The following is a 21,702-nucleotide window of genomic DNA, read 5'->3' on the forward strand; positions in this document are numbered from 1 at the left end:
CTTACCTCCTTACCCCTACCCCTCCTTACCCCTTCACACACACATATATCAAAAAAGGAGTATTTATTGTCTCAACAGTTCTAATATCTAAGAACATATTCCTTCATACTGCAGCCTTGATTGTATGTATTATACATTTTTGTAACTATATTTTTTTTGGCAATTGGTTTACATATATAATTCTATCACCCTCTTCTAAAATTTCGAAGAGTCACCCTTTTCGTCAGCCCTGTAAAATATTAAGGGTATACAACAAAGTTCTTTCGTAATCATTACTTCTTATTTAAATTAAATTTAAACGGCTTTGAAAATGGAACAGAGTGAAAATGTACGAATTTAGACAAAGTCATAATGACAGAGAGACAAATACATATAGGAAGAGGAGTCATATGATAGACATGAAAATCATTCGGAAGTCAGAATAACTTAGAATAGTTCCCTGATACATTGCATCAGCTGGCACTACTCCTAAAGCATTCGACGAAAGAAGTCTTTACGTCGCGTGAAGAAGGGTTTCGGTAAAGTCTAGCTGTTGCTAAACGTAAATGTTTAGGATAGAAGTGTACATCCTCAGAAAGAACGTGCATATTCTGTTGTGAACTCTTACTACTTAAACATGCTTTATTGTTATTTTATTTGAAACTTTCTCATAGTATCTGCTTCACTGAATATTCGAAATGGGTCTTACGATATGACGTAACTTATACAATTTAAACTTTGAAGCTAAATTCTTGAGTATATTTAGTTTAACTTAGGGTAAATAAAAAATGTGATCAAATTATTAATTATAAGTATATTAATTTGTTATAGTTTCGGAAATTTATTGTTCTCTTTATAAGGCACATTATCTCTATGTATAACTGTACAAATAAATAAAATTTGATCAAATTATTAACTATATATATTAATAATTTGTGTTATATTTCGACAATTTATTCTTTAACAGACACATCATTTCTATTTATAACTAAGAATAAATACAAAAATCTCGCCAAAGTAATAACTTATTAAACTTGTGTTACAGTTTCGGCATTTTATCATTCTTTAACAGACACATTATCTTTAACTAAGAATAAACAGAAATATCTCGACAAAATAATAACTATACTGAACTTGTGTTACGGTTTCGGCATTTTGTTAGACACATTATTTCTATCTTTAGCTAAGAATAAATATAAACATTTCGCCGAAGTAATAACTATATTAAATTTGCGTTACAGTTTCTGCAAATTTTTTAATTAGATACCTTATCTATAGCTATAGCTAAAAACAAATAGCTAGATTTGATCAAAGTATTAATATACTAATAATAGCCTATGGAGTTTCGGCAATTTGCCATTGGCTTTGTCAGACACATCATCAATTAATAATGTGTAATAAGTCACTATAAAGGTTGAAACTGTAACACAAGTTATTGGTCACGTTTTCTTATTTATGTTTCATTATAGTTTTAAAAGTAACTTGAACTGTATATACTATGAAAAAAGAAACAACGGATTTTTTTAATACACTAGATCCACACAAGGTGCGAATTATATTACACACAAAAAGTGAAAAAGTAACTGACTGGACCGGTACTCGAACCCGGGACCTCCGCCATAGCGTGCCGATGCGTTAGTACAGTTTATATGAAATTACAACCGTCATAAGGTGCTCGCTATATGGACACAGGGATTGTCGAATCACAACAGGAGTCTTGGAACAACCCACGTGGTAAGAGGCGAGAGTACCGATCTCGAGAGTAAAGGAGTGAGTGGCTGTTCTGGGAATTGGACCGGGTGGTATAGTGATCAACGCACCGGCACGGTATGCCAGAGGTCCCGGGTTCGAGTCTCGGTTCAGTCCGTTATTCTTTGTGTGTTCAACTGTATAATTCATTTAATTGTGAATGAACCTCAACACTTGGACTGTGGGTCAGTGATATAATCCTCATTTCTTTCGCGTGGTTTCCCTGGTTTGATTCCAGTTTCTGCCAAGTGGAATTTGCAGTGAGCAAACACCATATGCGTGTGTTTTCTCTGGGTTCTTCCATTTCCTCGTCACTTTTCGTCATTCCACAATTATCATCCATCTCATCATCACTGCCTCTCTTGGTCTCGGTGCACAATTGTGGAACATTAAATTTATTTTAAAAAATACATTGAAAAATCACTGCTGGTTCCTTTTTAAGAATAAAGAATTTCAAAACAAAATTTCTTGTTTTATTCACTTTGACAGAATATCGCATTAATACAGTACTACTAACCTGCATTACGAATCTTTTAAGGCTTACTCCATCGAAAGCATCACCATCGCTATCGTAGAATTTGAGGTTATAATGGAAGATAAGACTGGACTGCATATGGGCAGGCATTGCAATTCTAATCGTCGCTGCCCCTGAAATCAAAATAAACATTAGTTACTACCAGAATATATTGATTTAATCGAACTGCTTTCCATATGTTTTCCTTAAGTTAAAAAAAAAAATGTTAATTTAAAAATAAACTTTGAAATGCGAAAATCTGTGAATGGATTATTGTGTACTAAAAATGTGTTCGATATGCACATATATTTTGTTATAATTAAAATATGGAACTAAATTATAGATTTAAAATTGCCGTTCATCCTTAAAGAAAATAGTTGTGGAAATAACACACATTGCATTATATTTTGCTTATGTGACACCGATTTCATTTAACATTTAAACAACTCAAAAATGATTGAGTTATTGGTTGTCTAGGTACCCCGAAGTAACTATGAACTAATCTTATTGTTGACAAAAATTGAACAACAAAGACAAGTTTTCATGTTGCTGAGATTTACAATAAGAATAGCTTAAAGAAAAAAGATACAACACTATAATTATTTAAATTCCATTATTTAAATACGCAGAAAACTTTTTTGTTTTTAATACAATAGCAGGAATGAATGGATTAACATCGTCAATATGGATGAATGTCTGGAAATGGTTTAGAATGTGAAAATTATCACATGAAAAAAGAAATTTATATATAAGTTAGAATGTGCTAAGGACCAACGCTGTACAATGAAGAATATATTTTATAGAATTAGAAATCGTTTTTACCCTGTAATCGTAGTTGTCAATACCCGGTTCATTGCTTTAGCTTGAAATGATTAACTAATTGTTCATATATATATATATATATATATATATACAACACCGACAACGTTTGGGAGGTGATTCCTGACACCAAGAAAAGACGAAAAGTATAGACCATCCTGGGTGCACAAATTCCCTATTTTGGAGTTATAGGCTACCGAAAACATGAACAAATAAACTTTAAAGGTCCAAAGCCCCAAAACTATGGGACCTACCATAGTCGGGTCAACACTTCACTTAGGAACAAATATGTGCCCTGTCAAAATATCCATGTTTCAGAATCCTGAGGTATTTCCGTAACAATTTTTATAGAGGGAGTTTGGCTACGGGCGTATAATTTGAAGTACTCACCAACTACCTCTATAAAAATTGTTTTGGAAGTACTTCAGAATTCTGAAACTTGGATATTTGGATAGAGCACATACTATTTGGTCTAGGAATTAATTCGTGCGGGTGGACAAGAGATGGCGCAACGAACGGAGCGTCCTACAGTTCCGTGTATCCACACATGTGTTGCAAACCCCTGTCATCGCGTATCATTCGTAGTATAGGGCAGTGGATTAAAGCGTCAACAACATCAGTTTGTAGTTAAGTGAACATGGCGCAATTTGTGCCTGATAAAGTGTTTTTGCGGGGTGTCCTGCTGCATTACTTTAACATGCAGAAAAGTGCGACTGAAAGTCATCGTATTTTGGTGGAAGTGTATGGTGACCATGTTCTAGCTGAGCGAACGTGTCAGAAGTGGTTTGCACGGTTTAGAAGTGGTGATTTCGGCTTGGCAGACCAAGAGCGAGCTGGACAGCCAAAAAAATTTCAAGACGAAGAATTGACAGCATTGCTCGAGCAGGATTCGTGTTAAACGCAGGAACAACTTGCAGCAGCATTAGGCGTTGATCAAACAAGTCTCCAAACGCTTGAAAGCCATGGGAATGATTCAAAAGATGTCACATTGGGTTCCACATGAGTTGAAAGACAGAGACGTTGAAAGACGAAAAACCATTTGCGAATTGCTGCTTCAACGACAGAGCAGAAAGGGGTTTCTGCATCGAATTATTACGGGTGATGAGAAGTGGATCCATTACGAGAACCCTAAACGAAAAAAAGGCCTGGGTGAAACCAGGTGAACCAGGTCCATCACAACCAAAACGAGATATTCACTCTGCAAAGGTTATGCTGTGCATATGGTGGGATATGAAAGGTGTGGTGTACTATGAGCTGCTGCAACCGGGTGAAACTATGAATGGAGAACGTTATCGACGACAATTAATGCGTTTGAAGCAAGCTCTGGCCAGAACACGACCAGAATGGGAGAACAGACATGATAAACTTATTGTTCAACATGATAACGCTCGCCCACATGTCGCAAAACCGGTCAAAACCTATTTAGAAAATGTCGGATGGGAAGTTTTACCCCACCCGCCGTATTCACCAGACGTTGCTCCTTCGGACTACTACTTGTTCGATTGCATGAACAACGATTTGATTGGACAGCGGTTTACTTCTTCAGAAGATATCGAAACATGGGTCTCTGACTGGATCGCTTCCAAGGATGAGGACTTCTTTCGCCACGGAATCCGTACATTGCCTGACAGATGGGCGAAAGTGGTGGCTAGCGATGGACAATATTTTTCTTAAGGTATTTATGTATTTTGTGTTTGTACTACAGCTTCAATGTGTGCGTACCAACCGCACGAATTAATTCCTAGACCAAATAGTTCTTAACTGAAGTCCTGACCTGACTACGGTAGACCCCATAGTTTTGAAGCCATGAATTTTTAAAGTTAATTCTTTCATGTTTTCGGCAGCCTATAACTCCGAAAGGAAGCATTTGTGCACCCAGGTTGGTCTATACTTTTTGTCTTATTTTGGTGTCAGGAATCACCTCCGAAACGCTTTCGGTGTTGTTTTGAAACACCGTATATATATATATATATATATATATATATATATATATATATATATATATATATATATATATATATATATATATATATATATATATGTACGTATGTATGTATATATATATATATAAAGAGAGAGATAGATATAGATATACACAATTGAATAATGCAATATATGGCATTTTTCTACCTTTAACACTAGTGGTCACCTTTTCTTTATTTCTTTGTATTTCAGTACATAACCGATAGCTTCTCACAATTGCTGGCAGCCGAAACTAACGATCCTACTATTACATATAAATTTTTATAACTTCATTAACTTGGGGCATACATAGACTGAGGATCACAAGTAAAAAACACTAAGTTCCTAGCAATTTTTATTTGATTATTTGTTTTATCATACTACTTCATGTTATCTGAACACTCAGCTTCTGGAAATTCGTCGACTTTATCACACTTTACTTGGCTGATTTGTCCGAGAAAGATTATTTAATGAATTATTTGAAAACTTTGGTTATTTTGAACTTTAAATTTTTGTAAGTTCTGAAAGAGTACGATGTAAAATTTTAATATTACTTTTAATTTTTGGAATGTCTTGGAAAACATGAAAATAACACCGCACGAATGAATTGCCTACTTTTAGAGAGCGATACAGTTACTATGGATTAAGAGCTACGATTGAACATGGTCATAAAGACTTTTCATTATATATATTGAGTATTGTACTGTAAGGTTAAAGGCTTGCACATTACGGAAGTTAGGGAAGAAGTATTTAGAAAGTTTCGAAATGTGGTGTTGGAGGAATATGAAGAAGATAAAATGGACGGAGAGAGTAAAAAACGAAGATGTTTTAAAACTGATAGGAGAGAAGAGGACTTTTTAGCCAGAATTCTTCGTAGGAAGGCCAATTGGATTGGACACATCTTGCGAAAAAAATGTCTTCTTCATACCGCCGTAGAAGGAAAGATGAAAGGAAAGCAAGGAATAGGAAGAAGAACACAGATGATTTGAAAAGTAGAAGAAAATATTGGGAGTTAAAAGAGGAAGCTGAAGAGATCGAGAAATGCGGCAGAAACATTTCCAAGACCAAACCTTAAAAAAAAAAAGAAAAAAAAAGCAGAATACTTAATAATAATAATAATAATAATAATAATAATAATAATAATAATAATAATAATCGAATTTATGAAGTTTTTATTTTTTTAAAAGTAAAATTATACAATAGTCCAACGTAAACAACCGATGGAAGTTTTATAGGCATATTAAAGTAGTAATTTACTTGAATTATATTGATAATCGATTTCCTTTTGGAGTTTTGGATTTACTTATGGAACAAATTACAACTTTACTATGCCCTATAAAGGTTCTATCAGTACAATTGCATTAACGTATCTGTCGTTTACATTTAACTATTGTGTCGTTAAAAGAAATAATAAATAAATTTAAAAAAAGTAAAATTCCAGTGAATGGAGTGAAACATTAGTTATACAGCTTTTGTGTGTGTATGAACATAAGTTTTTCATTTTTGTATAGCTCAAGTAGTTCTGGTGAAATAATTAGTAGTGCTATTTGTATGTAGCATTCAACATGGCGAGTTGTTTTGTTCCCGGCTGTAAATCGGGATATCACGAAAACGATAGTCGGTATTTGTTTAGACCATCGTAGTTCCGCTAGATGAATGGGACAAAAGAAATGAAATGAAATCTTTAAGTTTTACGTCCCATGGTTATGCCGGTTAGGCTAAAGGAGACGGTGATGATGAGAAATGAATGAAATGGTGGAATAAAGAAAGTGGGAGGAAACGGGAGAACCCCGAGAAACCCCATGAGCACGGTGTGTGTCCACCAGAAAGTCCACACGGCGCGAGCTGGGATCGAACCAGGGACTCCAAGCACCGGAGGTGAACGCTCTACCACTGAGCACCGCGCCCCCGAATGGGACAAAAGAATACCAAGACTTGATGGAAGTTAAGTATGGGTGACCGTGTGTGTGATTTGCTTTGTACTGTTGAATTGCCTTGTACTAGATGGAGACTTCCGAACTGACAGTGCCTCGCAACATCCCTGGTTTTCCGAGTTATTTAATTTTCCAACCTCGTATAAGAAATCCCCCTAAACAACATTCACTTGTAAAGAAAACGAAGTGTGTTAAAATAGTGGATCATAAAACAGAACAGCGTGATTTTGACATTGACAAGGGATCAGCTTCTCGTTCTACATCATCTGGTTCGAGAGAAGTTCTCCTTCTTCGCAAAGAAGTAAAAAAGAATAAAAATATCAATAATAATAATAATAATAATAATAATAATAATAATAATAATAATAATAATAATAATAATAATAATAATAATAATAATAATAATAATAACAACAATAATAACAATAATAATAATAAAGCGTCATTTTAATCTTTCCAAAGAAGTCACGAATTTGAAGAGAGGCTTAGCAAATCATGATACAAATAGTCTAATATATGATCAAACACTAGTAGTCCGTAAAGAATAGTACAGTCTCACGGGAATGCGGCGTGAACCAAAATTCATACTTGAACGTTTATTGCCATTAATAAAATCAAGGTATGAGTACGAGCTTTGTCTTAAATACGAAGTTTTGGTATTACCGTTTTTTCCTCTTTTTTCCTCTTTTAAGAAAATTGTCTCGTAGTCTCAAATGCAATCCACATGCAGGCAATTTCAAAAGACTTGGAAGGCGGCGATGAAAATCACGGAAGCTTCGTACTTGTATTTCATGAAGGAAATTACGGGAAAAAGTCAGATTTCATTCCAGTAAATGCCATTTCGATAGGTTTGTAGATATGAGAAACTTCATTGAAAGCGAAAAGGAGCCAGACTTAGTAATCACGGTTTAATATTTGTTCTTATACCTTTGGTGAAATCGTGAGATCGAGAGTTCAGTTTATCGTCATCTACTTGTGCAAAAATACAACTCAAGAGTCCATTTTAACAAAGATGCTGCTGTAAATTGTTGTTCAATTGGGGCAGTAACATATTAGAATTGTGGCTTTTACTTGCGATCACAGCAGATTAAAAAAAAAAAAAAAAAAAAAAAAAAAAAAAAAAAAGACAACGTCAAAAGCTCTACATTAAATCCCTGAGATTTAACTAGAAAGATCTTTGCTATAGGTGATATTTGCCACGAGATTAAGTGTGTGAAATTCACTTTTTTAAAGAACAACGCAATAATTTATACCAGAGAAACTGCAGACTCTATCTATTTCTGGGGACTATATGAGATCGAAAACTTAACATGTGAGAAGAAGGTTCCACCTTCATTAACTCACACTGCACGTAGAGCTCAAAATATTTCAAAAGATGAGTGTTAAGCTAGCAGCAAGCTGCTTAGCAATTCAGCTCCGACTGGTTTAAAGTTTTATCGTAAGCTTTGTGTTCGTAGGCTCTAAAACAGTGAGGAAACTGAAATGTTTACAAGAGGCATGAATAGTGTGTTTCACGCAATTAACTCAAAAGGAGACATGAAGAGTGTGACCTTACTAAGATTCTACTGAAAGACACTTTGGTCTCATTCGAAGTATAAGTTGGGTCGACCATCCTTCATGAATCGACTTCAGTCTATATATGTACCGATAAAAAAAAAAAAAAAAAAAATATTTCCCGTAAATTGAATTGTGAAGATAGTGTTGAAGGCGTATTAACTTCGTACACTCAGCAAAAGAGATCGATGACTCGGAAAGCAGTATCTAAAAGCAGAGACATCAAACACAACATGCAAAATCATCAGATAAGAACAATAATTTCGCTCACAGAAGTAGAACCACATTTGGATGCAATAGACTTCTCTGTATCAGATAATAATTCACGAGCTAACGAGAATATTGTTTATTATTTGACTGGCTATTTGATACACAGCTCGAAAGCTCGAAAGCTCGAAAACTAGTAGATTGTAATTAGTGTATACAAGCCTATGAACTTGACTTTTCTAGTGTAAGTAATCATATTCAGACATTAATGGAACTGAAAGACTACGGCGAGGACAAATCCCATGTTTTAAAATAACCCTTTTTGGCTTTTTGTGATGTAATAAAACGTGTTGATACCTTATATGAATCTTTAGTGCTTGGCAGTTTGGGCTGCTCTGAGAAACAGTAATAAAACGTGTTGGTACCGTACATGAATTTCCAGTGCTTGGAAGTTTGGGCTACTCTGAGAAACACTGATTAAAATGTTAACCGATGTTAACCTTTCATTACATAAAGTGTCGCTTTATTTTTCGAGCCAAGGAAATTAAAACAAGATCGTTAGGGAGAAAAGTAATGAAAGTTTATACACTTATTTAATAGAACTAAAATACAGTTTAACGATTTTGACAACTTTTTTTTTTTTTTTTTTTTTTTTTTAATTAGACACTAACTGAATGAGAGATTTTCAGAGCATAAAAACATATACTCTATATACTTCTATATTTCTATGCTCTGAAGATATCTCTTTTATCAGTATCTGATGGAGATAACGTTAAGTTGCCGAAATCGTTTCCTTGTAAATATTTTAATTTTAATAATTAAGTGTTACACTCTCTCAAAAGTGTTAATTATTCCTTTAGTGAGTTCTAGAGTCATAATGGATAGTTTCTTCAAATTAGAGGTAATATACTTATACATAATTTAATATCAGCAACTGTTCTTATCAATAAGATGATTGCCTCTAGCCAATTAGAAAGCAAACTATTTCAGTGACAAGCATTGCATTTTATGTTTTACTTCTCATTTTCCCTTAATTGTTGGCAAAACTGCATTTAATTTGATTTTTAAATTTATATTGCTCTATTTCTCCCAGCGTCCACATAGACTTTCTTTTCTCCACGTTCGGACCTAACTACGCTTGCACTGCCATGCGGTGGGATTAAGAACTTCAAGAGTTTCAGTACTTAATGTATAACGCGTTATCCCCGAGGTACATAATGAAAAATTAAATCATGTTAAATCAAGCTCAAGAGCAAGCCCATGTTTAATTTCGTTGTTGATTTAGGACGTTAATTTCGGAACAAAACAAAATCAGTACTTTTAGTTGATTATTTCTATTTCTGTTTTAAATTGCAATAAGCACAGACCCGGATTTAAAGGTAGGCCTGAAGTTCTATTCTTTATGAATGAAGAATAGTTTTGGAAAGTGATCACCTGACTGATACTTTCCTTTAAATTATTGACGTTATTTCTAATCATATATACATTCACAAAGGAGAGTACTTTTGTTGTAGGCTTATTTTAATTATCATTCTACTTACAAATTTCTGTAATTCCTGACCTTTTAGAATTCCAAGCTTTTGACTCTCCCCTGGAGTTTTGGCCACAGGGGTTAAAAACAGGAAGAAAAAAATTAGAAAGATCAAGGAATAAAAAGGAACGGACTTAAATCTTGATGACGAAGGTTAAAAACAGGAAGAAAAGATTAAAAACATCAAGGAATAAGTCCGTTCCTATTTATTCCTTGATGTTTCTAATCTTTTTCTTCCTGTTTTTAACCTCCGCCACCAAGACTCCAGGAGAGAGTCCAAAGCTTGCAACTCTAAAAATTCAGGCACTATAGACATTTGTAAGTATAATAATAGTTAGAATTACTGACTGTGGTTTTGCAATGTTTTATTTTAATTAGTTAATCCTCATTTCCCTTTAATTTACGACTTTTTATTGTACAGTTGCATTGAAAATATCTTGCACCGTTGACTTGTTTCTCAGGAGTCGCACTTATAGTCTATTTAGAATTACACAATTTAGTCATATTTTCTCTCTCCCCCTCTCTCTCTCTCTCTTTCCCTTCCTCTAAATCTTCAATACAATTAATTTATCAACTGGCTATGACAAATCTCATTTGAATGTTACATTTTTTTTTAAAACGTGACTATACATTCTCAACACAAAAATAAATGCGAAACTTGAAAAACAACTTATTATTTTTTATTATTTTATGGAACTTACCCTTGAGTATATCTTATCTGCCCCTTTCTGCTGTATTGATATTCGCTTACTGAATTGTGTTACTTTCAGCCAATAGGAGACATGCAATATTATTAGACACGGGAATCCAAAGTATAAATCCCGTCCATAATAAGTATATATGAAATATACGGTATACATACAATATATGAATTTTAGACTGTTTTCTCGACAATTTTATAATAAATCTGTTTTTAAAAAGTCTATAGTTATTACATTGAATTTGCTCTTTGCAACCTAAACACAAAAGAACTACTTCTGGCAAATCATAAACCAGAACAAATTGGGAAAGTCCAATTATGACGTAAGTTTCTGAATGTGGGAAGATAAAGAAACTCATCTATTATTTCGTAGTTGTCGTTTTGTGCATACTTGTTTCTATAGTTCTTGCATTATTGAAATAACAATAGAAACTTTTACAGAAAATGCCTCTTTGCTAATTGCTTTAACAGAGCAGAACAGGCAAATCATTAACGTGTTAAGTGTGTTATTGAATCCCACTCTCTTTTTGACGACTTTTTTGGGGGGAGGAGGAGGGGTATTTATGATTTTTACTAGATTAAACCAATATTTTCTCTTCCTCTTTCACTCTTCCTTTCTTTCTTTTAAAGTTTTCATTGCTACTGTTTTATTTCCGGAAGTCAGTAACTGATAATCATGGTAGTAAAAGTACTGTAGAAGCCTCTTGTACTATAAGCATTTCAATCGTATTTTCAATGTGATAAGATTTCGTATTATATATATAGTGTTTCAAAACAACACGGACAACGTTTGGGAGGTGATTCCTGACATCAAGATAACACAAAAAGTCTAGACCAACCTGGGTGCACAAATGCTTCCTTTCAGAGTTATAGGCTGACGAAAACATGAAAAAGTTAACTTTAAAGGTCCATAACTCCAAAACAATGGGACATACCGTAGTAGGGTAAAGACTCCACTTAGGAATTAGTATGTGGTTTATCCAAATATCCATGTTTCAGAATCTTGTGATACTTCCACAGCAATTTTTCTAGAGGTAGTTGGTGAGTACTTCAAATTATATGCCAGTAGCCAAATCGCCTCTTTAAAAATTGTTGCGTGAGTACCTTAGAATTCTGTAACATGGATTTGTGGATATGGCACATATTAGTTCCTACGTGAAGTCTTGACCCGACTGCAATATGTCTCATAGTTTTGGAGCTATGGACCTTTAAATTTCTTTTTTTCATGTTTTCGGCAGTGGTCTATGTTAAGACATCCAAAAGCACAAAATCAGCGAACTGTTTCGAAGCACTCCTTACTTCTTCTTCAGTATACCTACGTAAAAGTTATGATGCATGAAATTCTTGGCTTGTCCACCCTGTAGAATATAAATGATGGAAATAAATTTGTACTTCGATAGTTAGATTTCCTTCTCTTCCTAATTCACAGGTAATTAAAGTCTTTAACGCAAGATCACAAATAAACACTGAATTGACAATTTTAAACTAACATTTATTTCACGATCTTGAAATACGAATCACTCAGCAAACTGATAATGTTCTAAAATACGTCGACAGAATTTGTTTTTAAAACTTGAAACATTTATAGAAACTCAAGAAATAATAAGACTTGTGAACAAAGTGGTTGGCTAATTTTGTGTTTTTGGATGTATTAACGTTTGAAATTTTGTTAATCACTATTAATGTATATGAATCTCACCCTATCAATTAGTCAAAACATGTAAACTAATAATTCGCGTAGAAGAGAAGTATTCCATATTGTTCAACATAGAAGCAACATGTATCAAAAAGGTAAAATTTACACGGGTAAGAAAATATATAACACGTCACCCGCTGTAATAAAAAAATTAGGAAAGTGCTATGAAATTTTTAAAAATTCTGAAAAGGTATCTTGTAGAAAACTTTTTAGGCTCTTGACGAGTTTTGTAATATCGGTTGAAGTAACATGTAATTTTGTTTACAGCTTGACAAATCCAATATTATGTATATGATCTAAAGATCCAACAAACTGAATTATATTTCTTATATAATTCTTAGCGCATAGCTTATTATTGGAATTTTTACTATTATTCATTCAGCGTGTTTTCGATTTTTTTTTATATATTCGTAGTTTCGTATTATGTCTTCCTTTAATTTATACTTCCATTTATCTTTAGAGGTTTTATCATACACATTTAATTACTGAAAATATCTGGAAAGTGATGAAAGACGGAACAAAGGAAGACGGACAAGAACAGTAAACAGAATGTGCAGAAGAGGAAGAAACAAGAAGAATACGATAGAAAACGAAAAAACGAGAAGAATACGGCAGGAAAAGAAAAAAAAATAAGAAGAATACGATAGAAAACGAAAAACGAGAATACGACAGAAAACGATAAAAACAAGAATACGGCAGAAAACGAGAAAAAACAAGTGGCATAAGACAGAAAACGAAGAAACAAGAAGAATACGACAGAAAACAAATAGGATAAATTCATCTTCTGTGATCGTGGAAGAAAGGTCCGCCGAGAAGCGCGAGTGGTTAATAATTATTTAATTATTTACGTTTCAAGGTTATAAATCCCAATTACTTACAAGCAACGTACAGAATAAGGCATGATCAGATCCGACTCAAACTTCGCCCAGAGAACATATAATAGAAAAGAAGAAAAAATGCTAAATTAGAGCTGCCCCCATCCAGAAACACCGGTGATATGCTCCGCTCGCAAGATGCCCGTTTATGTCGGAAACGGAAAGGATGGGCAGCACCAGGATATCAAGATATTTGATATGCTATAACACTGACTTGGCGGCCATCTTGAAAGCCGCCATCTTGGATATAGCGTAAGGTATTGAAATGAGAAGCGGGGTGTATGATATATCAATGTAAGGTAAAATGCAAAAGGAAAACCAATGATGTAACCGCGAAAAACATACGTATGATGGTATGGACGGGACGAAGTGTAGAAGACTCGGGCAAAACAAACGTGTATTCGAAGGGCAGAATAATAGGGCAAGACTCCACGATAAATGGTACTCGACAAGTAACTGCAACAGTGTCTGTGCTCTAATTTTGCATTTTTTCTTCTTTTCTATTATGTGTCCTCTGGGCGAAGTTTGAGTCGGACTTGATCGTGCCTTGTTCTGTACATTGCTTGTTAGCGAGCGTGAGGAAAACATTATAATATTTTGAATTATTCACCTACTAATGCAGGGATGCAAATAAGCAGAAAAATTTTACTCGCCCAAGAAAAAATCTACTAGCCCACATCCCACAATAGAAATCATTTACTTACCTTCGGTATGATATTAAATACTCGCCCGCACCGATGAACCACTCGCCCCGGGTGAGTGGGCGAGTGGTTATTTGCATCCCTGTACTAATGTTTCTCTCACAATTCTTCTTTCAATATTTCTACTGTTACAATCGGACACTCATCCTCAGGGGGACACTATGCCTTAAGTTCTTTATTTAACAATACAATCTTCACTTTTTTTCCCCCTCAACATGCTAATATGAGATTATTGTAATATGTGTAAATCCCAGTTTATTTCTACCCTGTTTCACGGTACTTTATGGAATATAGTCAAAAAGGTTTTATTATGAGCAAAGATCTTAATTATCGTTATAATGTTGGTACTCGTATAAAGTTACTTAGATATAATTAATTTGAGAAGCAAGTTTCAATTTAAGATCCATTTAATGCAAATTAATGTACAAGTTTTATGTATATGCGTTTGAGTTGTTGCACTGATTTTGGTTAGGGCTTCAGTTTAGCGTCCTGTTCTGCACCGAGGCTATATAAGACGCTGGCATGCAGCTTAACGTGGGATACAAACCATATGAGCTCCCGCCGGAAATCGAACCTGGGTCTCCCTCGCCAAAGGCACGTATGCTATCCACATAGCTAAGAGGTAGCTCGTTTGAATTGTTGGAGATGGCTAATAGAGTGGTATGTTATATGATACAATTATCACTAACTTGTGAATATTTATTTTAGATGAGAAATCAGTATTTTTGACTGTTCATGTTGGTATTTAGTTTATTTTTTATATATAATAGTGGGTTTGCAGTTTTCATAAATAGTTTCCCAGTATTAAGTAGATTAGTCTGTAGCGGATTAACTTCTTAGTTTTATTAACAGATGTTAGTATAGTCTATTCTTTGGAGAATAGTTCAAAGTTGACGCTTGTTAGACCTACATCTGAAGTTGACGTTAACCATTTGTTGTTATATGTTTGATTGCTTTATTATTATTATTATTATTATTATTATTATTATTATTATTATTATTATTATTATTATTATTATTATTATTATTATCCTGATGAATGGAAAATTGTTTCTATAACACCCATACCTAAAATTAATGGAAAGTCTATTAATGATTTTCGATCAATCTCTGTAATGAATGAAATTCCGAAAATTTTTGAGAAAATAATCTATAAATATGTGTATAACAAAGTAAAGGATGAAATTAATATAAACCAACATGGTTTTATGGCTGGTAACATAACACTCTTGTGCATTATACACTGCCAATTATTTGGTCTGGTGATCAAGTTGACGCCATTTACTTGGACTTTGCGAAACCTTTGATAAATTACCGTATCACCTATTGATAAATAAATTGAAAAGATATAATTTGCCTAACTGTATTATTGATTGGTTGACCTCATATTTAAATGAAAGGAAATTTACGGTAAAATATAAAGGGAAAGTTTCTGCTATTCATAGTAATATCTCCGGGGTACCCCAGGGTTCTAATCTTGGTCCTCTTTTGTTTTTGCTATATATTAATGACATTTGTATTGATTTAACTTGTAAGTATATTTTATATGTTGATGATATCAAAATTTTCAGTCAAATTTAACGCAAGGTATAACGTTTTCGAGAAAAGTTATCCCTTTAATCTACAAATAGAGGATAGGAAATCAAGATATCCAATTTGTCAAGCATGTTAGAGATTTAGGAGTAATATTAGATGAAAAATTGCTTTCTGGGAAAAATCTTCAGGTTGCAATCTCCAAAGCTAGGCAGAATTTAACAAGTTGAAATGGTTATGCCGAAATTTTACTAATATTAACGCCTGTAAATTTCTCTATATATGTAATGTTAGGTCTCATATTAAATATTGTACGGTAATTTGGAATAGTGAAGCAAGGTATTTTAGTTCCTAGATTGAATCAGTTCAAAATGCATTCTTAGCCTAGTTAAAATGGAAATTTAAAGGAATAAGAGAGGCAAGCTTGTCAGACATAAGAGCGGATCTTAATCTTACCCTTCTGTCTGACAGGCGTCGGCTCTTTGACTTGAAATTTTTCATGTAATTCTGCATGGAGATTTTGTTCTTCAGAACTTTTTCTCAAGAATTCCTCACAGAAACATTAGGAATTTTGTTTCGTTTGTGAGTAAATATTTAATTAGGTCTTCAATATATAGAAGTATAGAAACAGCTAATAACTTTCACCCTGTTTTTGATGTGTTTCATAAGAGTTTCAAGTAGATGCGTAAATTATTTTTTAATTTTATAAATAATGTATGAAATTTCTCAGTATTTTTATATTTATAGTTGATTGTCCTAATTTTGTTTTTGTATTTTTATTGATTATTGTATGGATTTATATATATATATAATATTTTTTCATCAATTGTATGAACCTTTTTTTTCCTAATTCTGAACAGATACACATTTTTGTTTTTTATATTGGTATTTCCGAAGATCATCTTTTGTAAAATTTTACTGTGCGAGTTTTGTTGTGAGTGTTATGGAACAATCACTTTAGTCTTTTTTTTTTTTAATTTTTCTTTCTTTTCAACCTCATATTTAGTAACTATCTGTTTTCTTACTTATATTTGTCATTCTTTATTCTATTTTTAATACTTGTGCTTCATTTGTATCTTTATATTACAATATATAATCTTATGATGTAATTAGTATTGCATGCGCATTTTTTTCTTTTGGCACACTAGTGGCTATATGCTATTTGATGCCGAATAAACATTTAAACATTTATTATTAATTTTTGAACTTTGGACTAGAGACTTTTATGTAGAATTGATGTTTCAATATGACTTTTTAGATATAAATTTTGCGTGCAATATGAAGTATCGTATTTAGCTTTTCAAGTTATGGAATTTAAGTTTGGACAAACATTTAAAATGTATCCATGTGCATTTTCGCACTTTAAGCAATGCTTACATAAATTTGTAATATCAGTGTTTACGATTTTGCTTGTTTGCATAAACTTAAAATTTTACAAGACTAAAATATACAATAACATGTTTTTGTTATATAAAAATTAAATATCACTATATATACTATTTATTCAATCAATTCACCTAAACCTACTGTATTCGTATTCGAAGTATTACCCTTTCTCTGCTTCTTGATATATATATATATATATATATTACGGTGATTTCTCTCATGAAAAGTGTAGAGCGAAGAGAAAATATCTTAGTTACCTGTGGAGTCCGTGTACATAACAGCCTTGGTATTCTGGTCTGGGAAGTAAAGTCCATATCGGAAGAACAAGGACCGTACAAATGGAAGTTCTTCAAAGTCCTGAAGCGTAATTGGATTTTTAAGTAGTTGCCATTCTGGTTGCAGTGGGAAGAACTCGTAAATAAATTCCTTAGGATCTGTCAGGAAATAATGGTCGTCATACTCATACCTGAAAAAAAAATTGAATGTAAGACATCAATATTTTCGTACTAAAAAATGACTTGATTTCAAATTGTATATATATTACGGGTAAAACACTGGTACTGTATAATCAAGGATTCATCCAGGTAAACTTAAAATCATCAAGCAACTTTGAATAAATTACTTTGCTGATATGTCCCCTACTCAGTGTAATTGTCATATTATGGACCATGAGTGGTGAGAAATCATCATTTTATACTTCCGTTTCCTTTAGAAATTAAGTCACTAATACAAAAGATAGCACCATCCTTCAACATATACATTTACATCTTACAATCTAGTTATTGGTGGAAATAATTGAAGAGCTCAATTCCAAAAGAGCCTAAGTGAAAAAAGTAAGTTTTCAGCAGACGATATTTTGTGTGCGTTTCCATCATTCAATTTCCGTACAAGAAAAGTAATCTACTTAAAAGTAAATTGTAATTGCCTACGTTTCGTAAGATAACGGTGAAATTATCATCTATAGCAAGAGTTTTATAAGTGTTTGTAGGCATGAGTCAGAAAATAACTTCAGAGAATAAGCTGACTAAGGATATTTTGGAAAACAACACAGTTTTCTTTTGTCTACAACTAATTTGATTTATGTAGTTTTGGCATGAAATCCTGTTTAATATACAAAGATGCTGAAAAGGAACTTAATAGAACCAATATCTCAAAATTGACAAAAATTGACATAGGCTCTTTTGGAATCCCCTTCAATTATAATTATTGTAATGTGAGTTCTACTACCTTACATTCCTATCCGTACATCATGTGATATAATAGTGGCAATTAATTGATCATAAAGAATTTTAACTGTAATCCAATCTTCAAAGCCTTATCTTGGCACTTGGATACAGAATGAGGTAAATAAAACATATACTTTTCGTTTTCGTATAATTTGTAATATTTAAACATGTAGAGAAAGAGTGGACAAATAATACTGTAGGTATTAATTTCAGTCCAGTGCCACAGTTCATTTCGCATTGGAACTAGAACTATCGATTCAAGTAAAACAATGTCGACTTTTTAAATTTATTTCGATATTAAATTTGAAAAGTTTGTAAGGGAAATGACAGCCATTGAAGCTCAGACCTAACCACGTGATAATTCCATTATGAAATTATTGTCAAGTTGAATTGTAAATTCATATACACTATATTATTCATTATTTGTTCTGTTATTTGCATTGTTGTTGAATTTTGCTGTTTTTAGTTTATATTTTTAATAAAAAGTAGCAAAAGAATTTGTGAATGTTTTGATTAACACACCTTAATTTATATGGCTATTGATTTAGCAGTTCTTTTGCTGTCTTTCGATGTAATAGGTGATTATTGAATATAATACTAGCTATCCACTGCTTCGATTGTTCTATTGTTTTGAAGAGATTTGGGTTTCATAATAAATATTTGTATGTAAGATTCTCTATTCTGAATAATATTAACAAGTCGGAGACTACACATTGTCATCCTGCATGAGAAGCGTTATGAATAAAATATTTCCTTTATCAAAGGGATATTCATGTAGATTATCCGTGTAAATCTTTAAACCAACATCATTTTTTCGATTTACCAAGGGATTAGGTAATGCAAATTTCACCCGGGTATACCAGTTTATCCGACTTCTCAGCTTTACTAGTAGCTAAGATATTAATTCCGCTGTCTTATTTTAACATGTATTTGTAAACGTGGAAAGAAGCCTGGAGGTGATATATATATATATATATATTTTTTTTTTAGGTCTTGTTCAAAACATTAATAGTTTGCAAATTGATAAATAAAAGTGTTACCATTGTATACTAAAATCAAATACAATTCTCACCTTAAACTATCTGATTTTCCTTTGCTTCCAGCTTTAGGTACCTCTTTTGCGTTGACAAGATGGCGGGCGCCCCAGTTGCATTGAACGAATCTCCATGCACCCGCTACATACACTGCGTTCCATGAGTTCCTGAACCTGTTGTCCTCAAACCTCACTCCAGGTTGATATCCAGCAGACTTTGAATAACCCTTGATGACAACACAGTGTAAACCGGCATAACTAAAAGAGAGAAAGAAAAAAATATATTTAAGATATTCTAAAAAGCAATAAAGCAAATTAATCATTCATTGAAAAATAAACAATTCGTTCTTCAATTCAATTTCTTTAAGAAAATCCAATTTACTTTTATTTGAATTTTCAAACAAGATTGGAAGTCGTGTACAATTTATACACTTTAATTTCTTCTTTTCAAGGAAAAAGTCAATTGAATTACAATAATAATAATAAAAAAAAACAGTAACACATTACCAAACCAGCATATTAAAAAAGGAAAATGGTTAAGCATTTTTAAAATCTGATATTAATCTTTATGATATTCTTGACATAAAATCGTTTAGCATTTTATTATTGGTTTCTGAATCTTACACAATTTGGGAAACTCAACTTATTTACACAGAGAAAGATAATTGGGCTTCGCCTGAATGAAATTATACTGAAAAGCTAAATATTTGTCTTTACCCAAGGCTTTATGACTGAATGCATCACTTTCAGATATAAATATTGTAATATCAAGTCAAATCACTGTATTCATTCCATTGTAGTACTCAGTCAAATCATTAAAATATACATGGAATCATCGCAATATATAGGAAAATCATTGCGGTGCATAATTAAATCACTGCAATATCTAGGGAAATCACTCCATTATTAAATCACTGCCACACATATCTAGTTAAATTACTATACTATAATATTAAATCAACACAATATCTAGTCAAAAATAGCTAAAAAGTTACCCATGCCATTATTGATTTAGTTTGTAGAAAAATTTCAACAGCCAAGAATTACATTTGATTTAATTATTGTGGATATTGCACTCCCTAAAAACAGGGCCACCCAAAATCTGTCATAACTATATTATTTAAAACAAATATTTCTTGCTGGAAACATGCTTCATGATGATGGTAGTTAAATTTACTAAGCTCACCTTCTTCTTGAATACTACATTTATAAATTGTGTTTGGGTCGCATTAATTTAAGGTCACATGGACAGTGCTAAAACAAATGGTCAAACAAATCCCAGCATGAATTCCTTGATTGTTGTCAAATACAAGAACTCAATTCTCGAACAGTAACGAACACCTGTTCCACTTAGTTAGTTATCACAGTTTTGATATGAAAACTAGTCTTGTCTTTGTCAAAAGAAATTTCTTATCATTGAAGATGGAAAAAACTTTTTCTTAAAATTTTTTTAACAGCTATGTAAAAGAAAAATTAATACATAAAAATAAAAGAGCTATTTGCAGTGGAATTGCAAACTGATATATTGAGATTGAAAGTCGATATTGAATTCTATAAAAAGGTGTGTTTGTTTAATCTTTTCTCTGCAGGTGTCTTCGTTTTATCTTTTACTAATATAATAGATTATTATTTAAAGAAAAAAATAAACACAAAGAGATTGGATTTGTAGTGTTTAGACCTTTCTGAGTGTGAGTGCTCTTTCCCTTCCTTTCGTTGTTCATGATGGAGTAACATACTTAAAATCATGGCTTTTAAGATTTGTTCTTCCTGGAGAAAGGGGAGGAAGCGCGCCAAATTGCCTATGGTCAGCCCTACCTAAAAATACAGTACATTAGAAAAATAGGGAGATCTTAGTCATATATATTGGAAATTGGAACTAATTTACACTCATTTGACATTAGCATAGAAAATAAATATGAAAGACGTGAACAGAAGCAGGCTAGTACTCTTAATATTTATTTTGATAAATCTTATCCGATTTGTGCACGTGTATACGTGTGGTGCTCTGGTAATAATATCTCTCTTTTTCACGTGTTCATAGAAAGAAAGAACTCTCCTAATTCCAACGCATCCGAGACAGCGTGACTGTGGTATTTAGAATGAAGGACAAAAAAGAATCCGGTGCAAAAAAACATTAAACAGCGAGAAACAGTGAGGCCAGGTCAAAGTGAGGCATAGTTACCAGCACAATGACGTCAACCACGGCGAAGGAAATTTTCTCCCTTTTGTACGTAAATAATGGCTCTCTTCCTGTTCTCTTTACAGTAGAGTAGCATCGCTAGTTCATCTGTTGGGAATTCATG

General features: G+C 32.9%; 1 protein-coding gene across 1 annotated transcript in view; it reads right to left on the minus strand.

Moving 5' to 3' along the window:
• Positions 1–21,702, minus strand: part of Hil (peptidase hillarin) — a 264,779-nt gene that overhangs the window by 1,727 nt on the left and 241,350 nt on the right. The window contains exons 7-9 of the mRNA XM_081743080.1: positions 19,439–19,657; positions 17,398–17,606; positions 2,246–2,376 (exon numbers count right to left, since the gene is read on the minus strand). Of these exons, the coding sequence (XP_081599206.1) occupies positions 2,246–2,376; positions 17,398–17,606; positions 19,439–19,657 (559 nt within the window). The remainder of the gene's footprint in view (positions 1–2,245; positions 2,377–17,397; positions 17,607–19,438; positions 19,658–21,702) is intronic.

The sequence above is a fragment of the Thermobia domestica genome, chromosome 16 (assembly GCF_964235325.1).
Source record: "Thermobia domestica chromosome 16, izTheDome1.hap1.1, whole genome shotgun sequence".
Taxonomy (NCBI): domain Eukaryota; kingdom Metazoa; phylum Arthropoda; class Insecta; order Zygentoma; family Lepismatidae; genus Thermobia; species Thermobia domestica.